Source organism: Oryzias latipes, chromosome 8 (assembly GCF_053564925.1).
Source record: "Oryzias latipes strain Hd-rR chromosome 8, Olatipes_Hd-rR_3.1".
NCBI lineage: Eukaryota > Metazoa > Chordata > Actinopteri > Beloniformes > Adrianichthyidae > Oryzias > Oryzias latipes.
The window spans coordinates 8240759-8259915 of record NC_136244.1 but is presented as its reverse complement, the minus strand read 5'-3'; the positions used below and the strand labels follow the sequence as shown (position 1 = coordinate 8259915).

The window sequence follows — 19157 nt, the reverse complement described above, 5'->3', positions numbered from 1 at the left end:
CCCACTTTAATTCACCTTACTCTACTGTATATAGTGTGTTGTTGTTGTTAACTTAATTTTTAACTTATTCTTAATTGCACTATACACCAAGTCAAATTCCTCGTTTTGTAAAGTGCGCTCTACTGAACCTGGCAATAAAACTTTTTCTGATTTCTGATTCTGATTCTGATTCTATTAATCATTGTTTTTTATTCATTCAAAATGCAATTAAATCAATATTTTATCTTTTTTCTTTTCCTTTTTCTTTTTTTTTATCTCTTATATCCTTTTTTATAATCAATGTTTGAACTTCTTTTCCTTTCTATTGTCATGGTTTCAGTTTGTTGTCTTGTTTTTCGCTTTAGTTCTTGTTCTGCCTTGTTTGGTTCTGTTTCCTGTTTTATTTTGAAAGGTTTCCTGTCTTGTCATGTTTCTTGAGTTTTACTTCCTTTGGTCCCCATCTGCCCTAATCGTGTTCACCTGTGTCTTGTCTGCCCTGTCTGTATATAAGTCTTGTCTCTGCCTTCCTCCTGTGCTGGTCCATTAACTTCTGCTCATGTTGATCACGTCTTCTTGTCTAGCGTCCATGTCCCTTGCCATGCCACAGTAAGTTTTTGTTTTTAGTTTTGTCATCCTGCTCTGCAGCGCTTTTTGTTAGTTAAATAAATCCACTTGCCCTGAACCCGTTTGCCTCCCGTCTCTGCGCCTGGGTCCTACCTGCTCTCGAGCCTCCCCCCCACACGACATCTATACATCCAATGAAATTAAACTACAAATCAACAAACACAACTGATAACAAATGTCTCTAAAAAATGATGTGTATATTTGCAGAACCTTAAAAACACCAAACAAATAACAAATGCTTCCCAATTAAAGCACAAAAAATGGAACACAAAATGTAAAACCCAAGTTAGAAATTGCAATTTGAAAAAGATACTTTTTTCAGCAGCTTTTCAAAATCAATCACCAATTCTACTCTTCTGTGGATGAAACAAAGTACTCCAGAACAATGAAGCCATTTCTCTAAGTCTCTCTCACCTTCAGTTTTAAACAAGGTCTGTGAAAATCCACCATACATTGGTCACATGAACTCAGAGACCTGCTAAAAGTGCACAATTGTAAAAGCTCTTTTATATAGACAACTGTTTGTTTGCTTAGAGCTCTAAATATAAAAAAAATGCTTTTCTATCACCTAGACACAGATGGAGAACCATATCAACTGGATTAATAACAGGGTGGCATGTTTAGACAACATGAAGCTGTCCATCACATTTTTGACCTAAACATGCAAACACATCCTTGGCTCTGCGGTTAGGAAATGGTATTTGGGAATCTCTTTATACCAGGAGCCAGCCTGGCCATTGGAACATCGCCACAGTGCCCATCCAGACTGGGACAGCAACGGGGTCCACTTCAGAGCCGTGAGCTGCTGTGTTTAACTCCAGCTGTCCCAGCAAGGGAGACAACTGCAGCAACATCCACTGACCAAGCTGACAAGCCCTGGCAGAAAAGATCCCCACAAGAAAAACACTGGCTCAGGCAGGCTGGTCAAAAAAAAATAGTTTTGCCATTGTCTTGCAGCTCGCAGATCAAGTGGTTTAGTTTTCTAGTAATGTCAGTCAAGAATGCAAGTTCAGATTCACAATGTTCATATTCACCATATTCAACAGACATCTCCTCCAATAGCACCTTAAAAATCCTGTGCTGTTTTGCCTTGCAGCTGAGGTTGTTTACGATTTTCAGAATAAGAGTCATTATATGTCCAGAGCCAATCACTTCTGCACATAAGGCCTGCTGGTGAATGACGCAGCAGTAATGCAGACATTTTGGAAAGTCTGGGTCAGCTTTACAGTGAGTGATGAAACCTGTTTGTCTATTGATCATAGCAGGAGTCCCATCTGCAGTCACTGCTACCAGCTTTTCTAATTGTACCTTTTTTCTGCACAAAAACTCCTTCACCGTGTTATACATTTCAACTCCTCTTGTAGTTGTCTGTTAGGGCAGATGTGTCAGGAGTTCTTCTCTTGTGGAAACCAAAAGCTATGCTGTACTGTTGCCGTCCACAGACTCATCACACTGGACGTTAACCACCTGCACTTTGCAAGATCCCGGTCCAGCTAATTGGCCAAGTTATCAGACATAGCTGACACTCATCTAGACATTGTAGTGGAAATTGAATGAGTTCTATTGTTCTCATCCTTAGGGACAGTGATAGCAATTATCATCATTGCTTGAATTTTTTTCATGCTATATGCAAAAGTCTTTGTCCCTTAAGGCAACAGATTACAGCCCCCCCCCCCCCCCCCCCCCCAGGCTGCTGTCGTATTAACAATAGCTTGGAGCTCCAGAATGGACAAGAAAAAACGACGAGAATGGCTCGAGCAGGGCGTTGCTCACGGGGCGGTCGCTCGTGCCATGCGGTCGCACGTGCTCGGGCCCGCTAAATGCTACTTGTAGCTTTAATTTTTATTGTTCCTGTTAGATCTGTGGATGTGGGAAGAATAGACATGTTAGCATACATTTTTGGATGACACGTCATTCTGAGTTCTCTTTTGTCAAACTTACATATCTATCAAACTGACCTATGTATCTAACAAGATGTGAAAGCAAAAAGATAATATTAGAAAAAATCCAGCAGATTAAATTAAATTTAAGTTTATTTATTTATTTTACTATAAGAAATAACATCACTGGTTTACAGCTCTTATCAGATGTGCGCCGTTTGACCCACATTGGTCAATAAAAAATGTTGGAAACCTTGAATGAATCAGAGAAAGCAAACGTTTCAATCACGAAAACAATCTGTTATAACAGGAATGAAAAGCTTTAGGTTAATTATGAAAGAGAAAATGAACACTATCACCAAGAAATCAGAATAATCGATGAGCAAGTTACACATTTTAGCTTCTAAAAATGTACCAAACTGAAGTTTTTGCATGAAGTAAGTAATTTTTGACAATGAATAATTCCCATTGTGTTAATATTGCGCAAAAAGTATAAGCACAGAATAGGAAAATGCTTTTTTTTAATTGCAAAATGAAATAATTTTGGAATAATGAACTAATTGACAGGAGGTCTTGAACATTTTTTTGTGCTCTTTTTAACTAAAAATGTTATAGTCATTTTAATTAAAAGGCCACAGCCTTTTTCCACAAATTTGTCTTTGAATGTGCCAACCGTAAGTAATTTTTTTTACATTTATATGCTCTTATATGCAGTAACGTTTTGGAAAAGACGACTTTTCAAACTAACACATGTCAGAAAAGCTTGTCAAATTCTTGAAACAGTTTAGACACTGTTTGTCTAAACAGTGTGTGGCTGTTTGGCAACTGATGAAAACGAATCTGTAAAAGAGAAAAATAAAATCTAATATTATTAATGTTAACCAAGCAATGCAAATATATGAATACCAGTTCAGCGATACTAATGCATTTTATGTGTTTTCTCAGTTTTGTCTCTTTAAGACTTTCTGGCTCAAACAAAAATGGGAAAAAAATTGAGAATCTTTGGAGACTTACTGACACTCCTGCAACAACTCTGTGACTCTTTAAAGAAGATTTGTCAGGGCAATTGTTTCCACATTTTCTAAGCTAAACATGATCTAGAATGTGTGATCTGTGATAGAAAATTAAAAATGCAACAAACATGACAACACAGCTCAAAAGTATCAATAGAAATACACTTTCCCCTTCATCATTATCCTAGTCTGTGAGCTACAGTGGCCATGTAGTACAAATCACACCAACAAATCACTTAAATCCTGCGACAGACTGGCGACCTGTCCAGTGTGTAAAATGTGTGTGGCTGGGATAGGCTCCAGCAGCTCTTTTACCCCGAAAGGGATAAAAGGGATTAGAAGATGAATGATGAAATCACTTAAATCAAAAACATATTAAAAATCACAACGACAAATAAAAAATCAAAACAGAAAATAAAATCAAAATAGCATCACATTTTAGAAATCCAAACAAAAACCAAAAGACATTTACAAAACAATTAAACACATAAAAAAGGAAATATCTCGGAAAACAAAACTAATTTCTTGAAATCAAAACAAAATATTAAAAATGAAACACACCGGAAAAAGTCAGTGCTATGGAACATCGCCAACTAGATGATGATTTTTGTCCATCATTTTAACTGAAAGTTATTTGGCATGAGCAGACACTGGAAATGCCCAATGTTAATCATAAAACTATTACTAGTATTTGGAAATTGAAGAGTTATTTGAAAAAACTCAAACGTCATCATCGAATTAGTGATGCCCAAAAGTCTCTACTTCTTCAGTTTCTTGTTGCATTTCGTTTTTTAACATTTCATTTGGATTCCCAGAAATTGCTTTTGTTTTCTGAAACATTACTTTTGTTTTGATTTTTCCAATTTATTGTTATTGTTATCATTATCACTTCTACCAATAGAACTGGTTTGCACACCTAAATGTAATGAGTTTGCTGTATTTTTTAATGACAAGGTTCAGGGCATTAAAAAAGCTATCAACTCCACAACACATATAACTATCCAACGGCCACCTACTCACTCTAAGCTGACTCACTTTATACCTGTCACTGACCAAACTGTCCAAGAGACCATCAAAACAACAAAAAGTTGTCTACCAACAGCTCACTGATTTTCTCTTATTAAACAATTCATTTGATGTTTTCCAGTCAGGTTTTAGACCCCATCATAGCACAGAAAGTGCTCTTATCAAGGTAACCAACGACATCCGCCTGAACACTGAGAATGGCAAAGTCTCTGTCTTAATCCTGCTAGACCTAAATGCTGCCTTTGATACTGTTGATCATGGGATCCTTATGCACAGACTCCAAGACTGGGTTGGCATCTCTGGATCTGCCCTAAGTTGGCTCAAGTCTTATCTAGAAGACAGGAAATATTTTGTTGAAATTGGGAGTTGTGTCTCAGACTACATGGCCTTGACTTGTGGTGTGCCCCAGGGATCGATCCTGGGACCCTGTCTGTTCAACCTCTACATGCTGCCACTAGGGCAGTTAATACGCAGTAATAACATATCTTATCACAACTATGCAGATGATACTCAGATCTATGTGTCACTGACAACAGGTGAATATGGACCGGTGGATTCACTCAGCCACTGCCTCCAACAGATCAGTGCGTGGATGCAGAACAACTTTCTCCAGCTAAACTCAAACAAGACCGAAGTTATTATTTTTGGCCCACAGAAACAAAGAGAAATTGTCAGCAGCTACCTTCATTCTCTGTCTCTAAAACCCTCAAATCAAGTCAGAAATCTAGGGGTAATCATGGACTCTGACCTGAACTTTAAAAGCCATATCAAGTCAGTAACATCAGCGGCATTTTACCATCTGAAAAACATTGCCAAAATCAAAAACATAGTGTCAAAGCCAGACCTGGAGATACTTATTCATGCATTTGTCTCCAGTAGGTTAGACTACTGTAACGGCCTGCTCACCGGCCTCTCCGAACGAGCTGTAAAACAGCTTCAGTACATCCAGAATGCTGCTGCTCGAGTCCTGACCAGAACCAGGAAGTATGATCACATTAGTCCTGTGCTCAGGTCTTTGCACTGGCTCCCTGTACCTCAAAGAATAGACTTCAAAGCAGCTCTGCTTGTGTACAAGTCTCTCCATGGCCGAGCACCAAAGTACATCTCTGACATGTTAGTGCCATATGAACCATCTCGTACTCTGAGGACCTCAGGGGCCGGCCTCCTGTTGATTCCCAGAGTCAGAACTAAACAAGGGGAATCAGCGTTTCAATATTCTGCAGCTAAAATCTGGAACAGCCTCCCTGAAGTCATGAGACAGGCCTCTTCTGTGTTCATGTTCAAATCTAGACTTAAAACATTTCTGTTTAGCCGTGTATATGACTGAAAGGTCCTATCTGCACTTTTCTTTCCTTTCCTTCCTTTATTTTTAAATCAATTTTCAATTTTTTTTTTTTTTTCTTTTAAAGTAAATTTTACGTTGATTATTTCTATGATGTATTGTGATTTTAATGCATTTTTCTGTTTTGTGAAGCACCTTGAATTACTTTGTGTATGAATTGTGCTATACAAATAAACTTGCCTTGCCTTGCCTTTCTTTTGCTTTTTTTGGAAAGATTTTGCAATACGTGATTTGTTAATGTGATTTGCACTTCAGGGCCTCTGTAGTTAGCTGTAGGAGCTTTACCTTAGAACTTTTACCACATTATAAAAGAATTGCATATTATTTACATCACAGTTTTAGTATGTCGTATTATCTATTTCTCGTTTAGGAGACGTTCTTATTCAGATCTCAGAGAACCAGCGGAGGCTGAACATGGAGCTGGAAGGAATGGTTCGCTGCCTCTTTACAGAATTTGTTTGCTTTACACTCAGAGAATTTTGCAGTGAAATGTGTGTGTGTTTTCTTCCAGTTCTCCTGGTTCAGTTCAGAAGTTCTTCAAAAGATGGAAACGAATGTTCGGCTGGATAGAAATTACCTATCAGTGAGTGAGAATCACACAAGAGACTAAGAAGATGGACTTTTAATTACTTTAATAAGAAATCGATCATGTTTGGTTTGTTACAATCATCACTTGGAGTTGGACGTCTTTAACGCAGGGCGGTTTGTTGAAGGTTTAACTTGAATCGTCCCACAGGACAGCCGGGTGAAATATGAGAAAGTGGTCCATAACCAGGAGATGCATCTGAGGAGAGGAGCCAGCCAGGTTCATTTGCTCTTCCTTGTTTCTGCACGGCTGAATATTGACTATATGCCTCTCTGCATTACATCTACTGCCTGCTCTGTCAACGATGTGTGCCCTCAGGACTTTCGTGAGTTCGAGCGCTTCCTCAGGGAGAGCAACGGCGAGGCTCTGAAGGAAGAGGAGAGGCGATTCCGCTTCCTGGCAGAGAAGCACAACAGCCTGATGCAGTCCGTGGCCCAGCTTATGAACAGGGTAAACATGTTACCATTCATTCCTGGTGAATCGTCAATATTTGACTTGGGCTCATTGCCTAAAAAATCACTTTGGTTTGCCATTCTGGGAAATATCAGGGAAGGGAGTTTCCAGTGACGTGGAAACATAACAGGCTGTCGTTGCTCCAGGTCATTTTTATAACCTTAATTCACTAATAATATATCTGAACTATTGATTCACTATTTACGACACCATTCTACTATAACATCATAAACATTATCATGACATTACCATGACAACATGTTTGCATAATGCCGTCTAACTGTAACCCAATTATATTTCTTATTGTAACACGGTAATGATTTATGTTTCAATTATTTAGTAAGGAATACAATTATTAGGGCCCGAGCACGGAGTGCAAGGACCCTATTGTATCTGTAAGAGTTATTATTAGGGCCCGAGCACGGAGTGCAAGGACCCTATTGTATCTGTTAGGTTTATTATTATTATTATTATTTTTCTTCTGCCGGAAGAATCGCATTTTTGAGGCCTTTAACATACCCCAAAACTCACCAAATTTGGCACACACATCAGGGGTCGCGAAAAATTTCGTATTTTATGAGAAATTGGCATGGGTGCGCAAAAATGGCTCGACAGCGCCACCTACACTGACTTTTGTCCCGACGCCCCGCATACGCTTTAACGTACAAGCTTGATTTTTTCAGGGCATGTTCATCAGATGGAAACCTACAAAAAAGTCTGTAGGTACCAAGCTGTCAGTCGCACAGGAAGTCTGCTATATTGATGTCAATATGTCATTTTTGCTCTATTTTGGACATTTGCAGGCCTCCTTCTAGAACGAACTCCTCCTAGAGATTTGTGAATAATGACTCCAAACTTTGGTTTTGTAAACTAGACACATGTCCGATGTTAAATTGCAAAGCTTTTAAGTTTTTACAGAAGTTTGTGACCGTGGCGGCGCGTAGAAATTCGACGTTGTTTCGAAAACACGCCATGAAAAGAAAAATGGCCATTACTCAGCCATGCATAATCCAATCTGATCAAAAATTGATATGCATGATTGTAGTCTGACTCTGAACACATCTGCAGTGAAAGAATCTGGAAAAAGTGTAGCGCCACCTGCTGGCAAGAGGAAATGACATGTTTGACTTGGAGCATCACTGCTCCGAGTAGGATGAGCCGACACACCTGAAAATGACGTCCACCTGTTGAAAAGCCATTGAAGTTTACTCTGACAAAAAACCATAACTTTCAATGCGGGGGTGTGGTCGTGACAGAGCGGCAAAGTTGGGCATCTCGCTATGCACACAAAAATTGCTCTCACGTGCACATTCCTTGTCCAATCTCACTGAAATTCAATGGATATGATGAAGCTTCTATTCTGAACCCATGGATATGACAATCTTGGACGAGCTCTATAGCGCCACCTAGTTATTGCATTGGGCACATTCTGCCCTGTATTTTCTCTTTGCTTTGTCCGATGTGCATGAAATTAAAACTGGAGATACTCAGAAGGGTCCTCTCTCATCATGTAAAGTTTCATGGGTGTACACCTGACGGTGCCTGCGTAACAGGAAGTGGTCGATTATGTGCACCCAAATAATAGAAATTTATTATAAATCAGCCGTTTGTCTCAGGAAGCTGAGATTTCAGAATTAGATGCCTTTAATAACCTCCAGCTTTGATATGTAACACTATAGGGTCTACGAGAAACTTCATCACTTGATTTTTTTAATGAAATTTTGGACTGAACAAAGATTTTTAGCATAAATTCTGTTTAGGTTATCAGCACCAAGAATTCAACTTTCATAGGCATTTATGTGCTACTGCTTCCTAAAAAAATTCAGAATGATTGAAGTTACAGGTGACATCTTAGAGAGCATTACATCCAAAAAGGTCCGAAAACGTCTTTTTAGGCAAAACTGCAAACACCTATTTTTTTGCATAACTTATCTTTCAAATATCAGCACAAAAAAATTAAAAACGGTAGGGATCTGTGTTTGCTGCCTTCCATATTTTTTTCAGACTTAAAAGTGTAACAGATGATTTATAAAAAATCCTTTTCATCCAAAAACCTGTGTTAAATCTGTCTAGACTCCAAACAAACATTTTTTTATGGTAACTTATGTTTCAACAATCGACACCAATTTTCACAGACCTAAAGCTGAACATGTCCCATAGCTACCTGAATATTTATATAGATATAAAATGAACTGGTCATTCTAACATCTGGCATTCTAACATCTAACATCTTACATGTCAAAGCCTCTCTCAGCCTGGCTCTGCTGAAGGAGTCGTGTTACAACCCCGCCCCCTCCTGCTGGGACCCCTGCTATGTAAATTAGCAAGCAGTGAACAGAGAGATGAGGAGTAAGAATGGTCATTACTCAGGCATGCATAATCCAAAGACAGCCAGTTAAACACTGAAAGACATTTTTTCGGTATGTCTTTCATACATCTTTAGTATTAAAAACTCTCCAAGATGAATGTGCCTGACTCCACCTGCAGGTGGATCACAGACTTCCTGACGGACAGACAGCAGTATGTGAGGCTGGGGAAGCTCGTCTCAGATACTCGGACCACAAGCACCGGATCCCCCCAGGGCTGTGTCCTTTCACCCCTGTTACTCTCCCTGTACACAAACAGCTGCACAGCTGGTCACCTGTCTGTCAAACTCCTGAAGTTTGCTGACGACACCACACTCATCGGCCTCATCTCTGACGGAGATGAGTCGGCCTACAGGAGTGAAATAGCCAGGCTGGTGTCATAGTGCAGCGCTAACAACCTGGAGCTTAATGCTCTGAAGACAGTGGAGATGACAGTGGACTTCAGGAAGGCCCCAGCCCCCCTCCCCCCTGTCATCCTCTGTGACTCCCCGGTGACCTCTGTGGAGTCCTTCTGCTTCCTGGGAACCATCATCAGCCAGGACTTCAAGTGGGAGCAGAACATCAGCTCCATCACTAAGAAGGTCCAGCAGAGGATGTACTTCCTGAGGCAGCTGAAGAAGTTTCACCTCCCTGAAAAGATGCTGGTAGACTTTTACACCGCCATCATCGAATCCACCCTCACGTCCTCCATCACAGTCTGGTTCGCTGCGGCCACGGCCAGAGACAAGGCCAAGCTGCAACGCGTCATCCACTCAGCAGAGAAGGTGATCGGCTGCCACCTCCCGTCTCTCCAGGAGCTGCACATCTCCAGGACCTGGAGGCGGGCAGCCAGGATTGTAGCCAACCCCTCTCATCCAGGACATAATCTCTTTCGGCCCCTCCCTTCTGGCAAGAGGCTCCGGTCCATCAGGACCTCGCGCCACAAGAACAGCTTCTTCCCCACTGCAGTCAGCCTGCTGAACAGTACCCCAACTCCCCCAGGTGACCCCCCCTCCCCCCCCCCCCCCCGCCCACCAAAGGACTGTCGGTGCCACTTACAGGCCCCACCATCCCAGCCCATCTGTGCTCCCACTTTAATTCACCTTACTCTACTGTATATAGTGTGTTGTTGTTGTTAACTTAATTTTTAACTTATTCTTAATTGCACTATACACCAAGTCAAATTCCTCGTTTTGTAAAGTGCGCTCTACTGAACCTGGCAATAAAACTTTTTCTGATTTCTGATTCTGATTCTGATTCTATTAATCATTGTTTTTTATTCATTCAAAATGCAATTAAATCAATATTTTATCTTTTTTCTTTTCCTTTTTCTTTTTTTTTTATCTCTTATATCCTTTTTTATAATCAATGTTTGAACTTCTTTTCCTTTCTATTGTCATGGTTTCAGTTTGTTGTCTTTTTTTTCGCTTTAGTTCTTGTTCTGTCTTGTTTGGTTCTGTTTCCTGTTTTATTTTGAAAGGTTTCCTGTCTTGTCATGTTTCTTGAGTTTTACTTCCTTTGGTCCCCATCTGCCCTAATCGTGTTCACCTGTGTCTTGTCTGCCCTGTCTGTATATAAGTCTTGTCTCTGCCTTCCTCCTGTGCTGGTCCATTAACTTCTGCTCATGTTGATCACGTCTTCTTGTCTGGCGTCCATGTCCCTTGCCATGCCACAGTAAGTTTTTGTTTTTAGTTTTGTCATCCTGCTCTGCAGCGCTTTTTGTTAGTTAAATAAACCCACTTGCCCTGAACCCGTTTGCCTCCCGTCTCTGCGCCTGGGTCCTACCTGCTCTCGAGCCTCCCCCCCACACGACATCTATACATCCAATGAAATTAAACTACAAATCAACAAACACAACTGATAACAAATGTCTCTAAAAAATGATGTGTATATTTGCAGAACCTTAAAAACACCAAACAAATAACAAATGCTTCCCAATTAAAGCACAAAAAATGGAACACAAAATGTAAAACCCAAGTTAGAAATTGCAATTTGAAAAAGATACTTTTTTTAGCAGCTTTTCAAAATCAATCACCAATTCTACACTTCTGTGGATGAAACAAAGAACTCCAGAACAATGAAGCCATTTCTCTAAGTCTCTCTCACCTTCAGTTTTAAACAAGGTCTGTGAAAATCCACCATACATTGGTCACATGAACTCAGAGACCTGCTAAAAGTGCACAATTGTAAAAGCTCTTTTATATAGACAACTGTTTGTTTGCTTAGAGCTCTAAATATAAAAAAAAATGCTTTTCTATCACCTAGACACAGATGGAGAACCATATCAACTGGATTAATAACAGGGTGGCATGTTTAGACAACATGAAGCTGTCCATCACATTTTTGACCTAAACATGTAAACACATCCTTGGCTCTGCGGTTAGGAAATGGTATTTGGGAATCTCTTTATACCAGGAGCCAGCCTGGCCATTGGAACATCGCCACAGTGCCCATCCAGACTGGGACAGCAACGGGGTCCACTTCAGAGCCGTGAGCTGCTGTGTTTAACTCCAGCTGTCCCAGCAAGGTAGACAACTGCAGCAACATCCACTGACCAAGCTGACAAGCCCTGGCAGAAAAGATCCCCACAAGAAAAACACTGGCTCAGGCAGGCTGGTCAAAAAAAAATAGTTTTGCCATTGTCTTGCAGCTCGCAGATCAAGTGGTTTAGTTTTCCAGTAATGTCAGTCAAGAATGCAAGTTCAGATTCACAATGTTCATATTCACCATATTCAACAGACATCTCCTCCAATAGCACCTTAAAAATCCTGTGCTGTTTAGCTTTGCAGCTGAGGTTGTTTACGATTTTCAGAATAAGAGTCATTATATGTCCAGAGCCAATCACTTCTGCACATAAGGCCTGCTGGTGAATGACGCAGCAGTAATGCAGACATTTTGGAAAGTCTGGGTCAGCTTTACAGTGAGTGATGAAACCTGTTTGTCTATTGATCATAGCAGGAGTCCCATCTGCAGTCACTGCTACCAGCTTTTCTAATTGTACCTTTTTCTGCACAAAAACTCCTTCACCGTGTTATACATTTCAACTCCTCTTGTAATTGTCTGTTAGGGCAGATGTGTCAGGAGTTCTTCTCTTGTGGAAACCAAAAGCTATGCTGTACTGTTGCCGTCCACAGACTCATCACACTGGACGTTAACCACCTGCACTTTGCAAGATCCCGGTCCAGCTAATTGGCCAAGTTATCAGACATAGCTGACACTCATCTAGACATTGTAGTGGAAATTGAATGAGTTCTATTGTTCTCATCCTTAGGGACAGTGATAGCAATTATCATCATTGCTTGAATTTTTTTCATGCTATATGCAAAAGTCTTTGTCCCTTAAGGCAACAGATTACAGCCCCCCCCCCCCCCCCCCCCCAGGCTGCTGTCGTATTAAAAATAGCTTGGAGCTCCAGAATGGACAAGAAAAAACGACGAGAATGGCTCGAGCAGGGTGTTGCTCACGGGGCGGTCGCTCGTGCCATGCGGTCGCACGTGCTCGGGCCCGCTAAATGCTACTTGTAGCTTTAATTATTATTATTCTTTTTCTTCCGACGGAAGAGTCGCCTTTTTGAGGCCTTTAACATACCCCAAAACTCACCAAATTTGGCACACACATCAGGAGTCGCGAAAAATTTCGTATTTTACAGGAGATTGGCATGGGCGCACAAAAACGGCTCGACAGCGCCACCTACAGTGACATTTGTCCCGAGCCCCCGCATATGCTTTGACATACAAGCTTGATTTTTTCAGGGCATGTTCATCAGATGGAAACCTACAAAAAAGTCTGTAGGTACCAAGCTGTCAGTCGCACAGGAAGTCTGCTATATTGATGTCAATATGTCATTTTTGCTCTATTTTGGACATTTGCAGGCCTCCTTCTAGAACGAACTCCTCCTAGAGATTTGTGAATAATGACTCCAAACTTTGGTTTTGTAAACTAGACACATGTCCGATGTTAAATTGCAAAGCTTTTAAGTTTTTACAGAAGTTTGTGACCGTGGCGGCGCGTAGAAATTCGACCTTGTTTCGAAAACACGCCATGAAAAGAAAAATGGCCATTACTCAGCCATGCATAATCCAATCTGATCAAAAATTGATATGCATGATTGTAGTCTGACTCTGAACACATCTGCAGTGAAAGAATCTGGAAAAAGTGTAGCGCCACCTGCTGGCAAGAGGAAATGACATGTTTTACTTGGAGCATCACTGCTCCGAGTAGGATGAGCTGACACACCTGAAAATGACGTCCACCTGTTGAAAAGCCATTGAAGTTTACTCTGACAAAAAACCATAACTTTCAATGCGGGGGTGTGGTCGTGACAGAGCGGCAAAGTTGGGCGTCTCGCCATGCACACAAAAGTTGCTCTCACGTGCACATTCCTTGTCCAATCTCACTGAAATTCAATGGATATGATGAAGCTTCTATTCTGAACCCATGGATATGACAATCTTGGACGAGCTCTATAGCGCCACCTAGTTATTGCATTGGGCACATTCTGCCCTGTATTTTCTCTTTGCTTTGTCCGATGTGCATGAAATTAAAACTGGAGATACTCAGAAGGGTCCTCTCTCATCATGTAAAGTTTCATGGGTGTACACCTGACGGTGCCTGCGTAACAGGAAGTGGTCGATTATGTGCACCCAAATAATAGAAATTTATTATAAATCAGCCGTTTGTCTCAGGAAGCTGAGATTTCAGAATTAGATGCCTTTAATAACCTCCAGCTTTGATATGTAACACTATAGGGTCTACGAGAAACTTCATCACTTGATTTTTTTAATGAAATTTTGGACTGAACAAAGATTTTTAGCATAAATTCTGTTTAGGTTATCAGCACCAAGAATTCAACTTTCATAGGCATTTATGTGCTACTGCTTCCTAAAAAAATTCAGAATTATTGAAGTTACAGGTGAACTTTTATTCAACATTTCATCCAAAAAGGTCCGAAAACGTCTTTTTAGGCAAAACTACAAACACCTATTTTTTTTCATAACTTAATCATCATATATCAACACCATTTATTTTTTTAAATGTAGGGATCTGTGTTTGCTGCCTTCCATATTTTTTTCAGAAGTCCAGGTGAAACAGATGATTTTAAAAAAATCCTGATTCATCCCAAAACCTGTGCTTTTTCCGTCTGGACTCCAAACAAGTGTGTTTTAAAATTACTTATGCTTCAAATATCCACACCAAGTTTCACACGCATATAGCTGAACATGTCTAAATGCTTATTGAATATTCTTTACAGATATAAAATGAACTGGTCAACTGTAGGATGTCATTTCCTCTTACATGCTTCAGTTTTTTCCTTATGCTGCAGCCTGCTCCTCAATCTGACCTGTTGCTGGAGTCAAATTTCACACCCCCCCCCACACACACACACACACCAGCTGCCTGTTCGTATGCTAACTAACCCAGAGGTGAGGTGACAAGAGTTTAGACACAAGAGGGAGGGCAGACTGCTTTTTCATTTGTTTTGTATGTCTTTCATAGATTTTTATGAATAATCATTGGTTTTCTAGTCATGTAAAATGCAATTAACTTAATATTTTATCTTTTTTTTTTACAAACAAAACATATGAATGTGCTCCAAAACAAAACCCAACTCTCAGTACAGTTCTACAGATGTAACATAAGACTTAGACAGTAAATGTCTCTTTTATCCTTTTTTAATCAATGCTGCAACTTCTTTTCCTTAATATAAATCCAATGAAATTAAACTACAAAACCAAAAAACACAACGTATAGCAAATTTCTCTAAATAAATTATGTGTATATACAATATGTAGCACTTTTAAACAAAATAATAACAAATCCTTCCAATACAAGCACAGAAAAATGGAACACAAAATTTAAAACCCAAATTTGAAATGGCAATTTTAAAAAGATAATTTTTTCAGCCTGCTAAAAGTGCACAATTGTAAAAGCTCTTTTATATAGACAACTGTTTGGTTGCTTAGAGCTCTAAATATAAAAACAATGCCTTTATGGACGTGGCACGGATGGCACGGATGTTCAGCAGGGTAAACCCCAGGAAAGCGGCGGGACCTGATGGAGTTCCCGGAAAGGTTCTGCGGGCCTGCGCCGATCAACTCTCCCAGGTCTTCACAAAAATCTTCAACCTGTCGCTAGCTCAGGCTTTCATCCCTGCTTGCCTGAAGTCATCCACTATCATCCCGATACCCAAAAAGTCCTCATCCACAGCCTTCCTCACGGACTTCCGCCCAGTTGCACTCACTGCTGTCATCACAAAGTGTCTGGAGCGGCTGCTCCTGGGACACATCAAAGACTCCTTCCCTCCAATCTTCGTCCCCCACCAGTTTGCTTACAAAGCAAACAGATCAACGGATGATGCCATTTCCATCACCCTCCACACTGCGCTGAGCCACCTGGAACACAGAGACACCTACGCCAGGATGCTCTTTGTGGACTATAGCTCAGCCTTTAACACAATCATTCCTGACATTCTGGTCAACAAACTGTCTGAACTAGGACTCCACCCACTCACCTGCTCGTGGATCAAGGACTTCCTGACAAACAGACCACAGACAGTCAAACTTGACCCCCACCTCTCCTCCACCGACGCTGAGCACAGGCTCCACACAGGGATGTGTGCTGAGTCCTCTGCTGTACACACTGTACACACCTGCAGGTGGATCACAGACTTCCTGACGGACAGACAGCAGTATGTGAGGCTGGGGAAGCTCGTCTCAGATACTCGGACCACAAGCACCCGATCCCCCCAGGGCTGTGTCCTTTCACCCCTGTTACTCTCCCTGTACACAAACAGCTGCACAGCTGGTCACCTGTCTGTCAAACTCCTGAAGTTTGCTGACGACACCACACTCATCGGCCTCATCTCTGACGGAGATGAGTCGGCCTACAGGAGTGAAATAGCCAGGCTGGTGTCATAGTGCAGCGCTAACAACCTGGAGCTTAATGCTCTGAAGACAGTGGAGATGACAGTGGACTTCAGGAAGGCCCCAGCCCCCCTCCCCCCTGTCATCCTCTGTGACTCCCCGGTGACCTCTGTGGAGTCCTTCTGCTTCCTGGGAACCATCATCAGCCAGGACCTCAAGTGGGAGCAGAACATCAGCTCCATCACTAAGAAGGTCCAGCAGAGGATGTACTTCCTGAGGCAGCTGAAGAAGTTTCACCTCCCTGAAAAGATGCTGGTAGACTTTTACACCGCCATCATCGAATCCACCCTCACGTCCTCCATCACAGTCTGGTTCGCTGCGGCCACGGCCAGAGACAAGGCCAAGCTGCAACGCGTCATCCACTCAGCAGAGAAGGTGATCGGCTGCCACCTCCCGTCTCTCCAGGAGCTGCACATCTCCAGGACCTGGAGGCAGGCAGCCAGGATTGTAGCCAACCCCTCTCATCCATAATCTCTTTCGGCCCCTCCCTTCTGGCAAGAGGCTCCGGTCCATCAGGACCAGGACCTCGCGCCACAAGAACAGCTTCTTCCCCACTGCAGCCAGCCTGCTGAACAGAACCCCAACTCCCCCAGGTGACCCCCCCTCCCCCCCCGCCCACCAAAGGACTGTCGGTGCCACTTACAGGCCCCACCATCCCAGCCCATCTGTGCTCCCACTTTAATTCACCTTACTCTACTGTATATAGTGTGTTGTTGTTGTTAACTTAATTTTTAACTTATTCTTAATTGCACTATACACCAAGTCAAATTCCTCGTTTTGTAAAGTGCGCTCTACTGAACCTGGCAATAAAACTTTTTCTGATTTCTGATTCTGATTCTGATTCTATTAATCATTGTTTTTTATTCATTCAAAATGCAATTAAATCAATATTTTATCTTTTTTCTTTTCCTTTTTCTTTTTTTTTATCTCTTATATCCTTTTTTATAATCAATGTTTGAACTTCTTTTCCTTTCTATTGTCATGGTTTCAGTTTGTTGTCTTGTTTTTCGCTTTAGTTCTTGTTCTGCCTTGTTTGGTTCTGTTTCCTGTTTTATTTTGAAAGGTTTCCTGTCTTGTCATGTTTCTTGAGTTTTACTTCCTTTGGTCCCCATCTGCCCTAATCGTGTTCACCTGTGTCTTGTCTGCCCTGTCTGTATATAAGTCTTGTCTCTGCCTTCCTCCTGTGCTGGTCCATTAACTTCTGCTCATGTTGATCACGTCTTCTTGTCTAGCGTCCATGTCCCTTGCCATGCCACAGTAAGTTTTTGTTTTTAGTTTTGTCATCCTGCTCTGCAGCGCTTTTTGTTAGTTAAATAAATCCACTTGCCCTGAACCCGTTTGCCTCCCGTCTCTGCGCCTGGGTCCTACCTGCTCTCGAGCCTCCCCCCCACACGACATCTATACATCCAATGAAATTAAACTACAAATCAACAAACACAACTGATAACAAATGTCTCTAAAAAATGATGTGTATATTTGCAGAACCTTAAAAACACCAAACAAATAACAAATGCTTCCCAATTAAAGCACAAAAAATGGAACACAAAATGTAAAACCCAAGTTAGAAATTGCAATTTGAAAAAGATACTTTTTTCAGCAGCTTTTCAAAATCAATCACCAATTCTACTCTTCTGTGGATGAAACAAAGTACTCCAGAACAATGAAGCCATTTCTCTAAGTCTCTCTCACCTTCAGTTTTAAACAAGGTCTGTGAAAATCCACCATACATTGGTCACATGAACTCAGAGACCTGCTAAAAGTGCACAATTGTAAAAGCTCTTTTATATAGACAACTGTTTGTTTGCTTAGAGCTCTAAATATAAAAAAAATGCTTTTCTATCACCTAGACACAGATGGAGAACCATATCAACTGGATTAATAACAGGGTGGCATGTTTAGACAACATGAAGCTGTCCATCACATTTTTGACCTAAACATGCAAACACATCCTTGGCTCTGCGGTTAGGAAATGGTATTTGGGAATCTCTTTATACCAGGAGCCAGCCTGGCCATTGGAACATCGCCACAGTGCCCATCCAGACTGGGACAGCAACGGGGTCCACTTCAGAGCCGTGAGCTGCTGTGTTTAACTCCAGCTGTCCCAGCAAGGGAGACAACTGCAGCAACATCCACTGACCAAGCTGACAAGCCCTGGCAGAAAAGATCCCCACAAGAAAAACACTGGCTCAGGCAGGCTGGTCAAAAAAAAATAGTTTTGCCATTGTCTTGCAGCTCGCAGATCAAGTGGTTTAGTTTTCTAGTAATGTCAGTCAAGAATGCAAGTTCAGATTCACAATGTTCATATTCACCATATTCAACAGACATCTCCTCCAATAGCACCTTAAAAATCCTGTGCTGTTTTGCCTTGCAGCTGAGGTTGTTTACGATTTTCAGAATAAGAGTCATTATATGTCCAGAGCCAATCACTTCTGCACATAAGGCCTGCTGGTGAATGACGCAGCAGTAATGCAGACATTTTGGAAAGTCTGGGTCAGCTTTACAGTGAGTGATGAAACCTGTTTGTCTATTGATCATAGCAGGAGTCCCATCTGCAGTCACTGCTACCAGCTTTTCTAATTGTACCTTTTTTCTGCACAAAAACTCCTTCACCGTGTTATACATTTCAACTCCTCTTGTAGTTGTCTGTTAGGGCAGATGTGTCAGGAGTTCTTCTCTTGTGGAAACCAAAAGCTATGCTGTACTGTTGCCGTCCACAGACTCATCACACTGGACGTTAACCACCTGCACTTTGCAAGATCCCGGTCCAGCTAATTGGCCAAGTTATCAGACATAGCTGACACTCATCTAGACATTGTAGTGGAAATTGAATGAGTTCTATTGTTCTCATCCTTAGGGACAGTGATAGCAATTATCATCATTGCTTGAATTTTTTTCATGCTATATGCAAAAGTCTTTGTCCCTTAAGGCAACAGATTACAGCCCCCCCCCCCCCCCCCCCCCCCCAGGCTGCTGTCGTATTAACAAT

General features: G+C 41.4%; 1 protein-coding gene across 3 annotated transcripts in view; it reads left to right on the top strand.

The window, feature by feature from the left end:
• Window positions 1-19157, top strand: part of baiap2l2a (BAR/IMD domain containing adaptor protein 2 like 2a) — a 54240-nt gene that overhangs the window by 25997 nt on the left and 9086 nt on the right. For 2 of the 3 annotated variants that reach the window (XM_078951402.1, XM_078951401.1), the window contains exons 4-7: window positions 6235-6296; window positions 6376-6447; window positions 6601-6669; window positions 6769-6900. In XM_078951402.1, the coding sequence (XP_078807528.1) occupies window positions 6235-6296; window positions 6376-6447; window positions 6601-6669; window positions 6769-6900 (335 nt within the window). Of the gene's footprint in view, window positions 1-4642; window positions 4689-6234; window positions 6297-6375; window positions 6448-6600; window positions 6670-6768; window positions 6901-19157 lie in introns of those variants that run through there. The other variant, XM_078951403.1, reaches the window with a different exon arrangement.